The following is a 19,324-nucleotide window of genomic DNA, read 5'->3' as shown; positions in this document are numbered from 1 at the left end:
TGGTCAACTTTTCAAAGCTTAAGGTTACTTTTCTACCACATTGTGGCTGCCTAATGGTTCTTCCGGTGATCAAGATTCAAACATGTACGTGGATGGTGTTCTATCAACTCATGATCCTGCTAGACATGCTTGTTGTACAGTTAGTACCCCTTCCGTCTCAAAATAATTGCAATTCTAGAGTGCAGAATTTGTTCCAAAAAACTTGTTTACTTTGACCTATCTATCAACAAAGACAAGGTAATTCCGAAAGATTTCTACAAAAGACAACTAACAACTCACGCCCCGTTCGGATGAGCTGCATCGGCTGGGCTGGCTGGGCTGATCAGCCAGCCGCACTCCAGCCGTTCGGCAGCATGATCGACTACCGCACTACAATTGTTGGCAATCTAGCCATTTTTTTCAGCCGAAACAACGGCTTCCAGCAGACCCAATCATCAACCCAGCCAATTACAAGCAATCGAACATGCTGTCATCCATTCATCACAAAAAATTAAAAAATATTTTTGTAATTTTACATTCAGCATTGATTTATATGTTTGATTTTAGAATTATATTTAATTTGGGACGGAGGGAATTCTCTCAAGGTTGAGTTAGGAGCAGACGCCATGCTTGGGTGCCAGCCCCAGGAGTCACTGATGTTGACTTGGCAACTGGCACGAATACATGTGCAGGAGGGGAGGGTTCTCTGGGCTCTAGGTAGGGGGGGCGGGCACGGAGGAAATATAAGATCCGGGACCGGGAGGCGGAGGCACCAGTGCACCACCAGCAGCAGGGCCAGAGATGGCGACTCAGCGACCCGTCCCCGAGACGTGTCGGGAAGCAGGCTACTCCAAACGTCCGAGTACGTGTCCCTGAGTTGATTTACGGAGTGGGTCAGCTCGGAGACGTGCCGGGGACAGCAACGAGCGATGGCTGCAGCCTTGGAGATGGACCAATTGGGGCATCTGACGAAAGGCGAGACTGGTGACGCCGTTTTGGAGCAAAAAGATCGACGGGCTTTTCTTTGGCTGGACGGCGAGCGCCATCCATCAGGATTCAGGGAGCTAACCCGCCGCCGGCACTCGATGGAGTGGAACGGAGCGGGAGCGGGGAAATCGGTTGCGTGTCTCACCGAGAATGCGATGCGATCGGTGCAGGATCCCGCCGTCCCTTTCGGGGCAAGCATGGGTGCGGGAGATGGCCCGCCGCCACTTGCTCCGCCGGCCAAAGCGCTCCCGTGCTGTCCTGCTGGGCGGGCCTCGACTTGGCCGGATCGAAGCTTCTGAAATGCTCCGACGACTCGCGGTCGCGGGGCACCTGGCCTGGCCGGCGATCTGGAGGCCTGAACGGCGATCTAGATGCTTCCTTCGACAAGCGTCCGTGACTTGTGTGACGTGTTTGATTGTTAGGATCTGTTTAGATGAAACGTAAAAACTTTTTGCATTGGAATCTTATTAATTTGAACTATTAAATGAAGTCTATTTACAAAACTTTTTATATATATGAGTTGTAAATCGCGAGACAAATCTAATGATGCTAATTAATCTATGATTAATCAATAATTAGTGGATGGTTACTGTAGTATTATTGTTGCAAAATATGGATTAAGTAGGCTCGTTAAATTCATCTCGCGATTTACAACCCATCTATACAAAAAGTTTTGTAAATAGACTTTATTTAGTACTCCATGTATGTGTCGAAATATTCGATGTGACAGCTTTTTTTTTTGTTTACGGGGTTTATGAGGTGGGAACTAGACAGGGCCTTAGTTGCCGTCCGTACAGGGCCGCGTACTGGCTCCGCCGGGAGATGGATCTTCTGCGACCGCCTGGGCGCGGCTCCACTAGTGTCATTGGACGCATTACCCTCACACTGTTCGTCCCGCGGCGCCAGTTGCAGGAGTGCATGCAGTGGCGGAGCTAGCCAAAAATTTTAGGTGGGGCGCACTAGCGCGAGAAACATGACACATACTATCCAAGATTGCACTTTATCTCACACTTTCATAGGAAAATCACACGTATACGATACAAAAGGTTAATAAACGGTACATTTTAAGATCAAAGATGGTACTTTTCAAATAAAATGTCGTAGAATATTGAACACCACAATATAATTCCTTAATTCAATATACACCAACATGGCAAGATCTAGGAACTAAGATAACCAACCTGCCAATTTGAAAAAGAGCAAATATGTGATATGACATATAAGCAATAATATATGTAAAAAGTAGTGAGAACACATACCACTAGCAGTCTAGCATCTTAAGAAACCACTAATCATGTCTAGGTCTTCTCGGTGGTCTAGGCAAGTCAATTCTCCTATTTTTTGTGGCTTGAAATGTATTCTTGATTTTTTTTGCATCAATGCTTCTAAAGATTTCCTTCTCAATGTAGCACAATAACAAATCATTAAGCCATTCATCAGCCATCTTATTGTGTAGATCTGTCTTGATTATATTCATAGCTGAGAAGGCTCTTTCAACAGATGTTGTTGCCACTGGTAGAAGCAATGCTAGCTCAATAAGGCAATAGACCAATGGAAAAGCAATATGTCTTTCATGTTCAACCATCTTCATAGCCAAACTTGAAAAATCTTGACAGTCCTTGAAAAGGTCTACTCTTCGCATATGCAATATGAATATCTCAAGTTGATCCCTTATATTAGAACGGTCAATAGTAGAAAAATCTTGATCATATATTTCTGTTAATCTAGCAATCTTCTCAACATCGAACTTAGAAAAAGAATCTTTTGGATCAAGACAAGAGAAGCAAACAAGTATCTCCGATGATATCTCATTGAAGCGATGATCCATCTCTGTAATAATAGCATCTAGAGCAGCCAAAAAAATATCAACACGGTAATGATGCTCTTGAGTGATTAAGTTTCCATCTAGCCTTGATCGACCCCATCTAGGTATTGACTCATCCATATTTGGCACAGGAATCTTCTTTGCAATGCAAAATGATTTGACTTCATCAAATAATGGTTGCCAACCTTCATTTCTCAAAGTGATCAAACAGGTCTTCACATCAACAAGTAATGACATGGCCTGCACAATATTTTGATCCTTTTTTTGCAATAGCTGGGATAACTCATTAGTAATGCGAAGCACTTTCAACATCAACTTCATATTCAAAACAAAGGAGAAGCTCTCCATCTTGCGGACCAAACCACCAGCTCGACTAGTGTTACGTTCATCCTCACGAATCATGGACAATACCTTGACCACAGAATTCCACATTGACTCGATACGAGCTAATGTGGTTAAATGAGAACCCCATCTTGTTCCTCCAGCTCTAACTAAATTTGTACTTTGATGCTTTCCCTTACCAGAAAAAATCTCACCACTATCTAACATTTCTAAAATATCTTCACGATGCTTTGCAAGTAGCTTATCCTTCCTTTTACATGATGAACTAGCACTAGTCACAATCAAACTGACATAGTTGAAGAAATCATCAAAGGACGAACAGTTAGATGTCACAGAAACGATGACTAATTGCAATTGATGTGCAAAACAGTGATCATAAAAAGCATGAGGGTTCTCATCACGAATCTGTTTTTTCAGCCCATTAAATTCACCTCTCATATTTGAAGCTCCATCATATCCTTGTCCTCGTAATTTACCAACAGATAACCCATACTTTGCAAGCATTTGTAGCAAAGATTTCTTTAGAGAATTTGATGTTGTGTCCTCCACATGCTTGAGACCCAAAAACCTTTCCACAACCATTACTTTTTTATTTACAAACCTACATAAGACATGATACAATTAGATGAGGAATACAATAAATGAGAAATAACAGCACATGAAAGAATCGAGATACGAGAACTAACCTCACAATGACAGCCATTTGTTCTGTAATTGATATATCTCGATATTCATCAATAAGAATAGAGAACAGATTACCTCCAATCTCCTCCTTTGTCACTTTGTTGATCTCTAGTGCACAACTTTGTGTAAGGTCCTTTTGAATTTCGGGAGAAGTCATGCGGGCATTTTTTGGACACAATTCATCAAATGCAACCCTCACCTCATTATTCTTTTTCTTGTACCAATCAAGCATCTCTAAGAAATTTCCTTTGTTTAAGGAAGAAGAAGATTCATCGTGTCCACAGAATGCATGACCTTGGGCAATGAGAAATCTAGCAATATTTAATGCAGCATTCACACGAATCTCATATTGCTGCTCAGAAGTTATAGAATTAACCTCAAACTTCCGTGAGATACTTTTCCTTTGATTACTGAAGTCAACATCACATTGCCTTGCTTTATTGTGGCAACCATTAACAGCACGGCAATGATCTGGGAATCCTATACTTACTGCTTGCTTCCAATTTGTATACCCTATCTTAGTAAAAATATCATGACCAATTTTTTCATGATCAACCTCTTTCCTAAAAAGAAAGCAATAGAAGCAATAGGCTGCTTTTTTGTCACACTATATTCTAACCAATCATAATCAGCAAACCATGCTGCTCGAAAGGCCCTATATTTTTCACGAACAAATGTATGATCTTTGAGTTGGGTCGGACCCTTCAACAAATAAGACCTCTTAACTTCATCAATAATATTTGGATGAAATTGCTCAAATGGTATTCGAAGTGCCGGATCACTAATAACATGAACATTTGGGTCAAATTCACGTATAATATTAATACCTCCATCTCCATCTCCATTATGCCCTTCACCAACCGGTTGCTGCTCAACTTCAGGTTGTTGTTCTACCGCTGCCCCACCATCAATTTCAGCAACCACAGACTGTATTTGAGCTGATTCTTCATCTTGAACCACTTCTTGAGATTCCACAGCAGCTGCATTTTGACTTTCGCGGGTACTAGGGTGGGAGGTGGAGCTCGAGCCGACACTCATACTTGAAAAAAAAGGTCTTCAAATCTACATAATCCATGATACAAGCAAAATCTTAATGTCAATTGAACAAATGTAGTAGAATCATTGCATATCTGCAGGTAGTTTCTTGTTTTTACCTCTTGTTACCATTTTTTTCTTGCCAACTATAAGTGTTTTAGTAGAATTTTGGGGATAACCAGCACCTCGCCCTCGTCCTCGCCCGATCCCAACCGATTGCTGCTCAACCTCAGCTACTGAACCCTGTCCCCATCCGCGTCCCCGTCCACGGCCGCGCCCAATACCGGTGCATCCCTGCTCCTGCTCTCCATTCCCCTCCTGGGCTTGGTCCTCTTCCTCTCCCACCATCTGAAATTCTCAATTGGATCGACTATGAGGTGCGCCCGCAGGCTGGTGCCTGGCGCCTGGCCGGTTGGGGCAGGCCGGCAGAGGGCCTCCGGCGGGGCGCGGCAGGCGGGTGCGGTGCGGCCTTGCCGCCTGCGGGCTGCGGGGTGCCGGCGGGCGGGGGCAGGAAGGCTGCGGCACTGCAGTGGCGCGGCGGTCTGTGCCGGCGGGCGGAGTCCGACAGGGAGCTGTGGTGCGCAGTGGTGGGTGCCGGCGGGCGGGGGCCGGCAGGGGGCGGCGGCACGCGGCGATGGCGACTGGGCGCCTCTGGCCTGGCGGCTGGGCGAGCGAGCGGCGCCCAGGCCTCTGCCCTGTGACCTAGCGCAGCCGTAATGGGCCGATCGGTACAATACAAGCCCAACTGCCCAAGCAAGCCCAATAACGGTTCGTTCTTCTTCCTTCCGTCTCGACGCCTTGCCACAAAAACAGAGCAGCAGCACCTCCGGTCCGCCGCCGGGGATTGGGGGCCGGGCCACGGACTCGCCGGAGGAGGAGGGGGTGGGGGTCGGAGTTCCCAGCGGCTAGCTGGGGCATATGCCCACCCTGCGTGATGGGTGCCTCCGCCTCTGAGTGTATGCGCGGGGTGGGCCTGCGGCCGAATAAGATCAAATTTAATATTATTTTTCAGTGTACGGTGTAAACTCAAACAGATAAGTTTAATTCCACGTTGAAAACTTATTTTTATATGTCCGTAGAAAACATTGACAACAAAAAGAATTACTGTGGAACATGTCCTCTGAGGCCCGGCCAATAGTAAAAGAGCCACGATTCGGCCGCACAATCAGCCGGCTAGCGTGCGGCTGCGGCTGCGGCTGCGGCCCATCGCTTGCGTGCCCCATTCGCCTTATCCCCTCCGCTCAGCGGGCCCACCCCTGCAGCCCCTTCCCCGACCCCTGCCCACAAGCCGCTCTGGGCCTCCCGCACTGGGCCCACTCATCAGCGGAACTGATCCGCCGGCCCGCGGGACACGTGGAGCTCACCCGCGGCGCCGGCTCTTGCTGTAGCAGTTCTCCCCCGCTGGCATTTCCTCCCTTCCTTCTTCCTTTCGCCTCCCCTTCCCCCCTCCGCTCCCCCGCGAGAACCGGTCAGATATTTATGAGCGCAGCCGCGAGTGAACCTTCCCTCCCCGCTCTCGTGTTCGTGCTTGCAGTCGCAGTCGCAAGCGCCAAGCGGTGGAGCTGAGCCGCGAGGGGGATAAGCGCAAGCCCGGGGGCGTGGCTGGGTTGGCGGCTTCGGCGGCGGCGGCGGCCCGCTGGTCTCCGGGTGGGTGAGAATTCCGCGACCGGTTTGTGTGACTGCGACTCTATGTTTATGTGGGACTTGCTGGGTGCGGGGGTGGTTGGGCGCTGTTCCTTTCCCCTCGATTTGGTTGAACCTTTTGCGCTTTTGGTGCGGTAACCTATCTATCCTCTGGATTGTTCGGGATTTTTTTTTTGCCACCGATGAAGGACTGGTCGTGATCGTTGAGGTTTCGGGGAGGTTCCTTTGATCCGCTCTCTGTCCCTGGGATTTGGGCTGGTATTCGATCGCTGCAGTGTTTTGTTTGTCTTGAAGTCTTTTTTGGTCGTGCTACTTGGCCGGGGGTTCTGTATATGGGGATGTGCAGGACTGTTGCTCGATCCGTAGATGAATAGATGATGGTTCCTGATACGATCTTACGGAAGAAATTGTGATGGTTCTGGTGGTAGTTTTTCCTCTGTTTCGAATTTGTCTTTGGTTGTGTATTGTGATGAATAGATAAGGTTTCATGCTTGATTGGCAAGTTTTTTGTCTACTTAAAAAGCTAAAAACAGCACGATACTGTATTGTATGTTAATGGTTCGTCTGGTGGGTTCTGAGCCACCGTTAATTCCTCTAAAAACGCTCATGTTGCAGAATGGCGTGGGAGGTGACGAAGGCTTTGGGCTTTAAATACACCTTAATTGGGTGATAAGATAGTCGCAGTGCAGCTACCAGTTTCTTACAAGCAAAATCCTTGATACCAAGGGAAGTGACTGGATTTTGTTCAACCTTGTACAAAAAATCATGGGTGGCGTCTGCTCCAGGAAGAGGAGCCAATTGGTGGATGAGGGAGACTCTCTCCAGGCATCCCCAAGGTTCTCAAAAACCAGCAGCTTGAAATGGTTGCTGCTATCACTGCCCCGCACCAATTCTAATGTCTCCCGCAGGGGACAAGGGGAGGGGCCAGGGCGGTGCCCGTCCCTTATGGAGCTTTGTGTGGCTAGAGTCTGCAAGGTAGTACTGTGGCAACATGTGTTTTGATTCTGATATGAAACGTGTTCCTTTTTTGAACCCAGCAATATTTGCAGGATATCGACAAATATTCTAGTTTCATGATGCTGCCGAGGGATCTCAGCCAGCAGATTTTCAATAAGCTAGTAGAATCAAACTGTCTTACAGAGGCATCGCTTCAAACATTTAGGGATTGTGCTCTGCAGGTAATGTTTCTGTTTTAATATGTAGAGCATTCAAGTAGGAACATGCTAGAACTGTTTACCACAAAAATGCATCGTGTTTAGCCAGCTAGCAAGTATATAGCACATAGCTTGGTCCCGTACCTGTAAGATACATGCCAAAATTTAAAGTTGGGGTTTCTGTTGACAGTGTATATTTCTAGAACGATCTTGTAGTACATGGAAATATGAGGCTCTGTGCTAACTGTTCTTTTATGTCTCACTGTTAGGACATTTGCTTAGGGGAGTACCCTGGAGTGAAGGATGCTTGGATGGAAGTAGTGGCATCTCAAAGAAAATCATTGTTATTGGTTGATATTTCTTGCTCTGAAGTAACTGATAGTGGGATAGATCTTCTTAGAGATTGCTCAAGCATACAAAGTTTGGCATGTAATTACTGTGATCAAATTTCCGAACATGGCCTGGGAATGTTGTCAGGTCAGTCACGTTTCTTACTGGGTTTTCATTTATTTAAATGACTCTAGGCCGCTTCGGATGATTCTAAGTATGAACTTAAAACTGTTGTTTATTCTGCAAGATTAGTGCATTACTGTCAAGTTTGTTCTTTGAATGGCCTGTTATCCCTGTCCCCCCTTGAATTAAGTTTGTGTCATAACGTATTAGTCAATTAACCTGCTATCTGTCAGAATTTGTATTTTGTTATGCTACATATTAATGCTTCTATGTCTGCAGGACTTTCAAACCTGAGTTCTTTAAGTTTCAAGAGAAGTAATGGTGTTACTGCTGAAGGAATGAGAGCCTTCGCAAATTTAATTAACTTAGTAAATCTCGACCTTGAAGGTTGCCTAAAGATTCATGGTGGCCTTATTCATTTAAAAGGTTTCCTCTTGACCTCATGAACTTTCACTACTTTCAGAATTGTTGACTTGAAATATCAGTTGCAATTGACTTTTTTTTTCTTTCAGATCTGACAAAGCTGGAATCACTGAATCTGAGATATTGCAATCATATTGCAGATTCAGATATCAAATATTTAACAGGTAGAAGCATATTCATTTGTTCGTGTGTTTTCTTCAGATATAGCATATAGTATCAGGGGATGTCAAAAAGGGAATCCTATTACTATCAACTAGTTTGTTGTAAGATGTCCGATCCAGTTCCCTATCTTTGCAAAGCTGACAATCATCTTTCTTTTGTAGATCTTACCAATTTGAAGGACCTTCAATTGTCATGTTGTAGGGTCACAGATCTGGGTATATCCTATCTTAGAGGTAAACATGATATCAGGTTTCTTTATTAGTTTGGAGCTAGATCATTTTAGCTGTTGAGTGAATGTACTGTTGTATGTTCCAAGCCTTATTTACCTTTCTACCGTGTAGTGATGACCTGTGTTTAACTGTTTCTGTAAGTGGATCTATTTAAGTGTTTATTTGTAAATCGGTCAATTTAACTGTTTATCTTTAACCGATCAAACTTCGCAAGTTTTATGTTCTACCATTTCTCTCCTGTAGGCTTGTCGAAGCTCACTCACTTGAACCTAGAGGGCTGCCCAGTGACTGCTGCTTGTTTGGAAGCTATTACAGGTATTGCAACTTTCCCGATTGTTATGTGTTGTTCCACCGAGTCTTCATTGTGTTTGACCTTAAAGTTCCATATTTTTTCTGTTATTTGCTTGGTTCATCTACGCTTAGAAGTATGCCTCATCTCATCTGCACTTTGTGGAATGATAATGTATAGATTTCCTATGAATACCTTTCTCCTTTTCCCATTATGTGCCATAAAGTGTCCTGAAGATTTAGTGTAAAAAAAGTGCTCGATCATTGGATAAATGTTGCTAAAAAATGACAAGTTCTCGGAACAATGGTAGATTAGGCATTTCTCGTGGAGGTAGCAGTTAGCTTGCCATTTAAGTTGTTAGATGTATATGTGTAACTTGTAGTTTCCCCATTGTATAAGGGGTTTTGTGCATATTTTCTAATGCCTGTACATGTATATATTCGGGCCTAAAGCCCTCATGATGAATACAAGTGTATTCATAACATGGTATACAGAGCTAAAATTTAGGGTTAGGGTTCGTTTTTCCCTCTCTCCGATCTTCCTCTGCACGTTGCACTTGCGTGCATCCCACCTCCACATCAATCGATTTGAGCTCTTCCTTTTTGAGCGCATAATCGATTTTTCCTCCTTCGGGCGCTCGTCGATCTCGCCGTCCAGGAGTCACGCCGCCGTCCTCGATTCGCGCAGCCGTCCAGGAGTTGCGCTGTCGTCCTCGGTTCTCGCCGCCGCTTCTCCAGGGCTGCGCCGCCGGTTGCGCCGCCGCCCCTTCTTCCGCCGCCGCCGGGACGGGCAGATCCGCCGCCCGCCGCCGCCGCGACGGGCAGTTCCGCCGCCCGTCGCCGCCGGGACGGGCCGCCGCCGCCGGGACGGGAGCTCTGACCGCCGGAACGGGCGGCCGCCGAGGTCCTCTGTTTTCTCGTGTTCGGCCCGCCGGCTCCTCTGTTTTCCAGTGCTCGATTGATTCCAATCGAGCCCTCTATACTCAGGGTTACATCCCCTGTGTAAAAAAAAAGAAAGAAAAAAAAGAGGACTACTGTTTTTTTTTCGTGGCTTCTTGTGACTATTCGTCGCTTTATTTCGCCCCGGATTTAACAGTAGGGTACTAAAAAAAACTGCTGCTGCCGCCGCTTTCATTTGCGCTCTCGCCGTCGACCGCCGCTTTTCCTTTGCGCTCTCGCCGTCGCCCGTTGCTGTTTGGGATGTCGTCCTCTTCCGTTCCGTCGTCTGGTGGTGTGCAGATTATGCGATGTCCGGTGCTGTTCAATGGCACCAACTATCGCGACTAGGTTCCTCGTCTGCGCTGGCACATGCGTGGTCTTCGTCTTTGGGAGTTTATTACTGGTGATATACCCTGCCCGTCTCCTCCTGTTGCTCCTGTCAAGCCTACTATTCCTGATAAGGCTACTGATGATGTGAAGACAAAGATGCTTGATGATTATGATGCTAGTATGGATTCCTATGCGTCTCAGTTTGCTGCATACAGGACATGGTTGGATGAGGATGCTCGTGCTGGTGCTGTTCTTGCTGCTAGTATGGAGGAGCAGATTTCTGCAGATATTGTTGGTTTTGAGCATGCACATCAGATGTGGGCTTTTCTTCGTGAGCGTTATGAGCCTACTGGTCAGTCTACCTATATTGCTGCTCTACGTCAGGAGCAGCTCTTGCGCCAGGGTGATTCTACAGTTGATGATTTCTATGCTCTGATGTCTGCAGTGTGGCGTCAGCTTGATTCTATTGGTCCTTCACTGTCACCCAGCACTTGTGACTCGTGTAAGGCTCAGAAGGTTGCTCTGGAGACTAGGCGCACTTATGACTTTTTGAGTCGTCTTCGTGATGAGTTTGAGCAGCTTCGGGCTCGGTCTCTCGTGTGCCTTGTGTTTCTCTGATGGAGGCTCTTGCTGCTGTTCGTAATGAGGAGCTTCGTCTTCGTAGTGCTGGTCTATTGCAGTCTTCGTCTTCTTCAGTATTGGCTGCTCGGTCTTCTTCGTCTACAGCTGACACCCCTCCACCTAAGGTGCCTCTTTCAGCAGCGTCTTCTTCTGAGGGAGGAGGGGGTGGTCGTCTTCACTGTGGCTATTGTGGTAAGAAAACTCATATGGAGGCATTTTGCTTCAAGAAGAAGAAAGATCAGTCTCGCCGAGGTGGTAGTGGTCGTACTTCACAGGGTACAGGTAGTGCTGGTGGTTCTGATACTGGAGGCACTCAGCGGAGTTCTGCTGGTTCTGAGACACAGGAGATGCTCATGTTGCTTCGTCGCCTTGCTGCCTTTGCGCCATCGGGAGCTGCTGGTTTTGTTACTCAGTCCTCTGCACAATCAGATGCTGCTACTGCTTCTTAGTCTTCTTCAGGTAATTTTCCTTGGATTCTAGATTCTGGTGCTTCTTTTCATATGACTCCTGATCGCACCAGTCTTCCATTAGTACACCATCTATTCCTATCACTGTTCATACTGCAGATGGATCGTCTCTCTCTGTTGCAGGACAGGGATCTCTTTTGTCTCCCTCTTTTCATGTTCCTGTTGTCTCTTATGTTCCCAAACTAACCATGCAACTTATCTCAGCTGGCCAGCTCACTGATCATGGTTGTCGTGTGATCCTTGATTCTGACACTTGTTGTATCCAGGATCGCATCATGGGTCTCCTGGTTGGTACTGGCCCTCGTCGATGTGACTCTCAGCGTCTTTGGGAGCTTGACTGGCTTCGTCTTCCTTCCGCTGCTTCTGCAAGTCTCGTGGGTTCTGCTGCGTCTATGTCGTCTGCATCTTTTGCTCAGTGACATCATCGTTTGGGACATCTCTGTGGCTCTCGTCTGTCTACGCTCGTTCGTCATGGTCTTTTAGGGTCAGTTTCTGGTCATGTATCCCTAGAACAGTGTCAGGGTTGTCTAGGAAAACAGCTCCAGCTTCCTTACTATTCTAGTGAGTCGATGTCGAAATATCCTTTTGATCTTGTTCATTCTGATGTATGGGGTCCGGCTCCCTTCATTTCGAAAGGAGGCCATAGATATTATATCATTTTTATAGATGATTTTTCTCGCCACACATGGATTTACTTTATGAAAAATCGTAGTGAGGTTTTGTCTATCTATAAAAACTTTGCCACCATGATCCGTACTCAGTTTGATACTTCTATTAGGGTCTTTCGTGCTGATTCTGCTGGGGAGTATTTATCTGGAGCTCTTCGTCAGTTTCTTTCTGAGCAAGGCACTCTTGCTCAATTTTCTTGTCCTGGTGCTCATGCTCAGAATGGTGTTGCTGAGCGTAAACATCGTCATTTGCTTGAGACTGCTCGTGCTCTTATGATCGCTTCTTCTATTCCACCACATTTTTGGGCTGAAGCTGTTTCTACTGCCACTTATCTTATTAATATTCAGCCCTCATCCTCTCTTCGTGGTGGGATCCTGTATGAGCGTCTTTGTGGTAAGCTGCCTGACTATTCTTGTCTTCGCCTTTTTGGGTGTGTGCTATGTGCTTCTTGCACCTCGTGAGCGCACTAAGCTGACTGCTCAATCTGTTGAGTGTGTTTTCCTAGGATATAGTGCTGAGCATAAGGGGTATCGTTGTTGGGATCCTGTTGGCCGTCGGATAAGGGGTATCGTTGTTGAGTCTCGTCCTTTTTATCCTCGTCCTTCTCCTGATGCTTCTCATGCATCTGTCATTGAGCCACTCTCTTTCCTACTGTTTCCTGATACTCCTATTGCCCCTCCACACCTAGTGCCTTCCTCTGAGGTTTCCGTTGAGTCTCCTATAGTTCCTTCACTTGTGGAGCCTTCTTCTATGGCTCCTTCATCTGTGGTCCCTTCTTTTTCGGAGGATATTCCACCGGTTCCTGTGGGCACTGCTTATGACAGTAAACCGCCTGTCACACGTGTTTACACACGTACTCGGCGGGTTGCGAAACCATCATCTGATGAGCCATCTACCTCTGTTGCACCTTCTCCTCTTGATGACTCATCTTCTTCTGATGTCTCGTCTCTTCCTGATGAGACAGCTTCTGCTGTGGGTTCTACACGATATGCTCTTCGTGATCGGCAGTTGATTCGGCCTCCAGATAGGCTTGCCTTTGCTGGTACTGTTCTTTCTGAGCCTACTTCTTATCATGATGACATTCATCATCAGGAATGGCAGCATGCTATGGCAGAGGAGATTGCTGCTCTTGAGCGCACTGGCACATGGGATCTTGTTCCTATTCCCGCACATGTTCGTCCTATCACTTGTAAGTGGGTTTACAAGGTTAAGACCCGCTCTGATGGTTCACTTGAGCGCTACAAAGCTAGTCTTGTAGCGCGTGGTTTTCAGCAAGAGCATGGTCGGGACTATGATGAGATTTTTGCACCTGTGGCTTATGTGACCACGGTTCGCACTCTTCTTGCTGTGGCTTCTGTTCGTGAGTGGTCTATATCTCAGCTTGATATGAAGAATGCTTTTCTTAACGGTGAACTCCGTGAGGAAGTGTATATGCAGCCACCACCTGGGTATTCGGTCCCTGAGGGTATGGTTTGTCGTCTTCGCCGCTCGCTTTATGGCCTCAAGCAAGCCCCTCGTGCTTGGTTTCAGCGTTTTGCCTCTGTGGTCACTGCTGCTGGCTTTTCTGCCAGTACTCATGATCCTGCGCTCTTCGTTCACACTTCCTCTCGTGGTCGGACTCTTCTCCTTCTTTATGTTGATGACATGATCATCACAGGAGATGACCCTCAGTTTATTGCCTTTGTGAAGGCACGTCTCAGTGAGCAGTTTCTTATGTCTGATCTAGGTCCTCTCCGTTACTTTCTTGGGATCGAGGTTTCTTCCACACCTCAGGGTTTTTATCTGTCTCAAGAAAAGTACATTCAGGATCTTCTTGATCGTGCTTCTCTCACTGACCATCGTACTGTAGAGACTCCCCATGGAACTTAATGTTCATCTTTGTGCCACTGATGGAGTGCTTCTTGCAGATTCCACTCGTTATCGTCATATTGTTGGGAGTCTTGTCTATCTTGGTGTTACTCGTCCTGACATCTCATATGCTGTACATATCCTGAGTCAGTTTGTGTCTGCTCCCACTCAGCTTCACTATAGTCACCACCTTCGTGTTCTACGTTATCTTCGTGGGACCATATCTCGTCGCTTGTTCTTTCCGCGCTCCAGCTCTTTACAGCTTCAAGCATATTCTGATGCTACTTGGGCTAGTGATTCCTCTGATCGTCGATCTCTTTCTGCTTACTGTGTTTTTCTTGGTGGTTCTCTCATTGCTTGGAAGACTAAGAAGCAAGTAGCAGTTTCTCGTTCGAGTGCAGAGGCTGAGTTGCGAGCTTTGGCTCTTGTGACAGCAGAGGTTACTTGGCTGCGGTGGTTGCTTGAGGATTTTGGTGTTTCTGTTTCTGGGCCGACTCCTCTTTTGTCTGACAGTACAGGTGCCATCAGCATTGCTCGTGATCCGGTGAAGCATGAGCTTACTAAACACATTGGTGTTGATGCTTCATATACACGAGTACAGGATGATGTTATTACTCTTCAGTATGTGCCTTCAGAGCTTCAGTTGGCAAATTTCTTTACGAAGGCACAGACCAGAGTTCAGCATAGGTTCTCTCTCTCCAAATTCAGTGTCGTTGATCCACCTTGAGTTTGAGGGGGGGTGTTAGATGTATATGTGTAACTTGTAGTTTCCCCATTGTATAAGGGGTTTGTGCATATTTCCTAATGCCTGTACATGTATATATTCGGGCCTAGAGCCCTCATGATGAATACAAGTGCTATTCATAACATAAGTATGTTTGCTTTCTTATGTTTATTTTAAATGAGCTCTCATGATAATGCAGAGTTAAATAGGTTTCCTTTGAGAGTTAGGACTCTGCTCTTTCAAATGAGGCCTGACTTCTTGATAATATACTATTTTGCACTGATTGCTGATTTACACGCATCATGTGTTCGGTGTTCTTGTACATTTTTCAATCTTGGGTTTTATTTCTTGGACGGTAGTTGTATGTGTTAAATGCATCTTCTAAGCAATGGCTGATTTCTTTGTTCTGGAGGATTTCTTAACTTAATGGTCATTCTCTTTTGTAGGATTGGCTTCATTGATATTGTTGAATTTGAATCGTTGTGGTATATACGATGATGGCTGTGAACACTTTGAAGGTAAATGTAATTCTTCTTGCTGACCATTTCTCGATTCGGTACTAATGCAGTTTTCTTTGTCTGCAAACATTAATATTTAGACAGCATTAGATGGAGCAAAGCTTCATCGAAGCTGGAAGAATGTTTACGATCCTGCTCCCCACTTATCCTTGTTCTCCTACTATGTGATGCCAGTGTAGTAAATAATATGGAGTTGGCATGAACTCAGTTTCAAAACGCTTTTGTTTCCGGCTCAAAAAATATTTTAGAAGTTTTTACCTGCTTTTATGCACAGTAGAAGATATATGCCTTGCTGTGTTGAATCAGGCTTGCTTAGCTATCCACTAAGCATGTGTTGCCATGATAGCTGGTCTAAACAATTCTTCTGCATGTTTATGTCCTGCTTAGAAATCTAATTCATTCTTCTGCATGTTTATGTCCTGCTTAGAAATATAATTCATTGCCTATTACTTCTTTCCAGGTCTTAAAAAACTGAAGGTTCTAAACTTGGGGTTTAACTATATTACAGATGCTTGTTTGGTGCATCTCAAAGGTAGGACTACCTTATTGCATTTGGTGGAAAACTCATGTCTTAATTTTGTACATTTTGAGTTATAAATGATATTCACAAACAATGCATGTATCAAATTCATGTTTTCTTGATTATTTCAATAGTGGTTATTTGTTTCAAGATCTTGATTTTGCATATGGTATCACCTCATTAGATTATCCAACAGTATTTTTTCCAAGAATTAAAATGAACAGGTTCTTTCAAGGGATTGGCTGGATACTGTTCACTGATAAAATGGCGTGGTGATTTTTAAATTTCCTTTCCTCGGTGATCTGATGGATAAGCAAGAATCATGAATCGTGGCACTAAATATAGTTGATTGTAAAATAGTGCAGATAACAAAATACATACATCACAGACATAAAACAATATGCAAAACCAAAATTTTGAAACTAAGGGATGTGATTTCCTCTGGGTGATATTTTTATATGCCATGCACATGCTTATTTCTGCCAGATGATCCCCCTCTTATGCTTTATTGCTTTTGAAGATATTTGAAAACAAAAAATAAATGTAGAGTAGACCTTCAATATAGTAAAGTTAAATTCTTGTGCTCCTTTGTTGCTTCTAGAATTAATCAATTTGGAGTCCTTGAACATGGATTCATGCAAGGTTGGAGATGATGGCCTACAGCATCTTAAAGGTGAGTTGTATATTTACCAGTCTTATGTATCATCTCTGTAATTTGTTTATCTATTCCATTCCATGCCTATATTCTTGCAGGTTTAGCACCAATGATGTGTTCTTAGTAAAAACACTAGTTATTTGACTAGGATTTTGTAGTTTGTATGTGTGAATAACTGTTCCTTCTTTACAAAGCTTAAAGAATATTTGTATCTGTGACAGTATGAGTCTATGTTAATGCAGGCCTTGTGCTACTACAAAGCTTGGAGCTTTCTGATACTGAAGTTGGAAACAACGGAATACAGCATCTATCTGGTTTGTCTTGACTTCTGTTAAAACCTTTTTAGTTCTCATCTTTTTTTTAGCAGCTGAATTGAACGTACCCTACACATAAAACTCTTGATAAAAGTTGTACTCCCTCTACTCCAAATTATAGGTCGTTTTGGCTTTTCTAGATACATCGGTTTTACAATGTATCTAGACATAGCGCATATCTAGGTGCATAGCAAAATCTATGTATCTAGAAAAGCCACAATGACATATAATTTGGGACGGATGGAGTATCTAATATCTGATTGTATAGGACTGGGAGTTCCTGCTTTGACACGAATATACCAATGTATGTGCTTTTGCCAAAAAATAAAACAGAGAAGGTTCTAGTGTGTGATGCAAAATTGATATACAGGAACTAAGCATGATTTATGTAAATATTGGAGTTATAAGTGCATCTTCCTTTCTTCTTTATTCGTGTTATCTCAATTGGCATGTTTATGAAGACAATGGTATTTGCAGTGAAATCTTTTAATTAAGTTAAAACCTGAGAAACATGTTCATTAAGGGTTTCCGTTTTTCTGTTTCTACAGGCCTTCGTAATCTGCAAAGTATCAATCTCTCATTTACTTTGGTCACGGACATTGGTATGAAGAAGATCTCCATGCTGAATGCGCTGAAGTCGGTTAATCTTGACAACCGCCAAATTACTGATGTTGGCTTGGCAGCACTTACAAGTATGTACCATGCTGGGACGGATTGTGCCTGATCTTTATTTATTCAATTTGTGGTATACTGCTATTTGCTAGCTTCTGAAACTACAGCGTGGGTATAAGCGTACCACTTTCTGAGTTTCGGATTGCATTTTCTTATTATTTATCAATTTTGTGAAATATTGCTGTATGTTCTCTTTGGGGCTCAAATTTGGATCATTGGTTTGTTGCCTTGGCTAGGACTTACGATACGGCACTGTTTTGTAATATGAGGAATATTTGGCTTGATCAATTTGCATGGTTCGAATAGCAGTCACAAATCTAGATTTCATACTTTCAATACCATGTGATATTTAACCGAAATTTGATCCATGTGGTTGGATAATGTAGGTCTCACCGGGCTGACTCATCTTGACCTTTTTGGAGCTCACATAACTGACTATGGTGCAAACTGCTTCAGATGTAAGAGCATACTTGAAAATAAGTTTCAGTTGTGAAATTGGGATGTTAAGCTATAAATTTTTCATGTGTTCTATCTGGAGACTGCCAATCATAGCTAATCTTAACTATTCATCTTGTTCGGAATCTTGCACATGTACGGTAATTTTAACTACCAGCCGTATTTGTTAAGACAGTTCCATGAAATGATACACTATCGTTCATCACACTCTGAAACAAATCGGATAATTTTGTCAGTTAATGCAACACAGGCTCTTTTAACAATCTTGGCACATTTGTCTTCTATAACTTGGTTGAGGTCATATATATGGAACGACTGAACTATTGCACCATACAGAAAATAGTTTTTTTCTGGGCCCTGTTGTGTAGGCCAACTTGTTGGGCGGTGTTATTTAAGTATCCCTGTTTCCAATTTAAAGATCATATTAGGGTGGGGGGAGCATTGTTTGATACTAGTTGCCTCTTCTGTGGTGAGACAGGCCACATCATCACTTGACATGATTTATGCTACTGCAGGTTTTAAGAATCTTAAGTCTCTTGAGGTCTGTGGTGGGTTCATCACCGATGCTGGAGTGAAGAGCATCAAGGATCTGAAAGCTCTGACGCTTCTGAACCTATCTCAAAATGTTAACCTTACGGACAAAACCTTGGAGCTGATTTCTGGTACTGTTCTAGCACATGGAAATAAATTCTTTACTTATTTCTATATGCACACTCACCTGCACATATGCTCCTTTAATACGACTAAAATCTCACGGTCACCCGTGTTACAGGCTTGACCGCTTTGGTCAACTTGAACGTCTCAAACTCCCGGGTGTCCAACGCCGGTCTCAAACACCTGAAGGACCTGCAGAACCTGCGCTCGCTGTCCCTGGACTCCACCAGGGTCACGGCATATGAGATGAAGAAGCTCCAGGCGACGACTCTGCCTAATCTGATCAGCATGCGGCCTGAGTAGCTTGCCAGTCGCCATCCGGCGCCTGCTGTAAATAATCGTCAGGCTGTTCTGGATAGGTCTAGCCCTGGCCCCTGGAAGAGCCTGAGGTGAAGGCGGACATATAAGTTAATGATACCGTTAGTGTGTGGCGGGTCTAGTGCTGGGTGTCAACGTGCCCGTCGTTCGGGTCGTTTCGGGATGCCGTAGAACTGGGCTGTTGCTTTGCGCCGTGCGTGCACCCTCCAAGGCGCGACGGGAAGAAACAGAATTGTAAATAGCGCGCTTCCTCGCCATCTGGGATGCTTTATGCTGTATGTTGTCGTGTGTCAAACATGCTATTTCCGTGTTAAATTGGAGCTGGGTGTCTTGCGTTCTGGTTCGACGTTTTCTGAATGCTCAATTTTTCCCAAGTCTTGTTTTCCATGGTTGTCCTCCCTGCCTGTTGCTTC

General features: G+C 44.6%; 1 protein-coding gene and 1 pseudogene across 5 annotated transcripts; one reads left to right on the top strand and one right to left on the bottom strand.

Moving 5' to 3' along the window:
• Positions 1-2,053: 2,053 nt before the first annotated feature.
• On the bottom strand, positions 2,054-4,855 carry LOC120653621 (annotated as a pseudogene).
• Positions 4,856-6,208: 1,353 nt separating this feature from the next.
• Positions 6,209-19,296, top strand: LOC120656434 (F-box/LRR-repeat protein 14-like). 5 transcript variants are annotated; one of them, XM_039934512.1, is made up of 16 exons: positions 6,209-6,499; positions 7,112-7,471; positions 7,546-7,674; positions 7,920-8,127; positions 8,383-8,529; positions 8,616-8,690; positions 8,850-8,921; positions 9,162-9,233; positions 15,251-15,322; positions 15,783-15,854; positions 16,444-16,515; positions 16,740-16,811; positions 17,360-17,503; positions 17,870-17,941; positions 18,455-18,601; positions 18,712-19,296. In XM_039934512.1, exons 2-16 carry the CDS (start codon positions 7,262-7,264, stop codon positions 18,894-18,896), a joined length of 1,749 nt encoding a protein of 582 aa, XP_039790446.1. In that variant the 5' UTR covers positions 6,209-6,499; positions 7,112-7,261; the 3' UTR covers positions 18,897-19,296. The 5 variants fall into 5 exon arrangements, 4 of the variants coding, with proteins under 4 accessions (XP_039790446.1, XP_039790447.1, XP_039790449.1 ...); XM_039934513.1 differs by having other exon boundaries at positions 6,239-6,503; positions 18,712-19,285; XM_039934515.1 differs by lacking the exon at positions 6,209-6,499 and adding an exon at positions 6,583-6,630 and having other exon boundaries at positions 18,712-19,285.
• The last annotated feature ends 28 nt before the right edge of the window (positions 19,297-19,324 follow it).

Source organism: Panicum virgatum, chromosome 1N (assembly GCF_016808335.1).
Source record: "Panicum virgatum strain AP13 chromosome 1N, P.virgatum_v5, whole genome shotgun sequence".
Taxonomy (NCBI): domain Eukaryota; kingdom Viridiplantae; phylum Streptophyta; class Magnoliopsida; order Poales; family Poaceae; genus Panicum; species Panicum virgatum.
The sequence above is the reverse complement of the archived record's forward strand: the minus strand, read 5'-3'. Positions and strand labels throughout refer to the sequence as shown.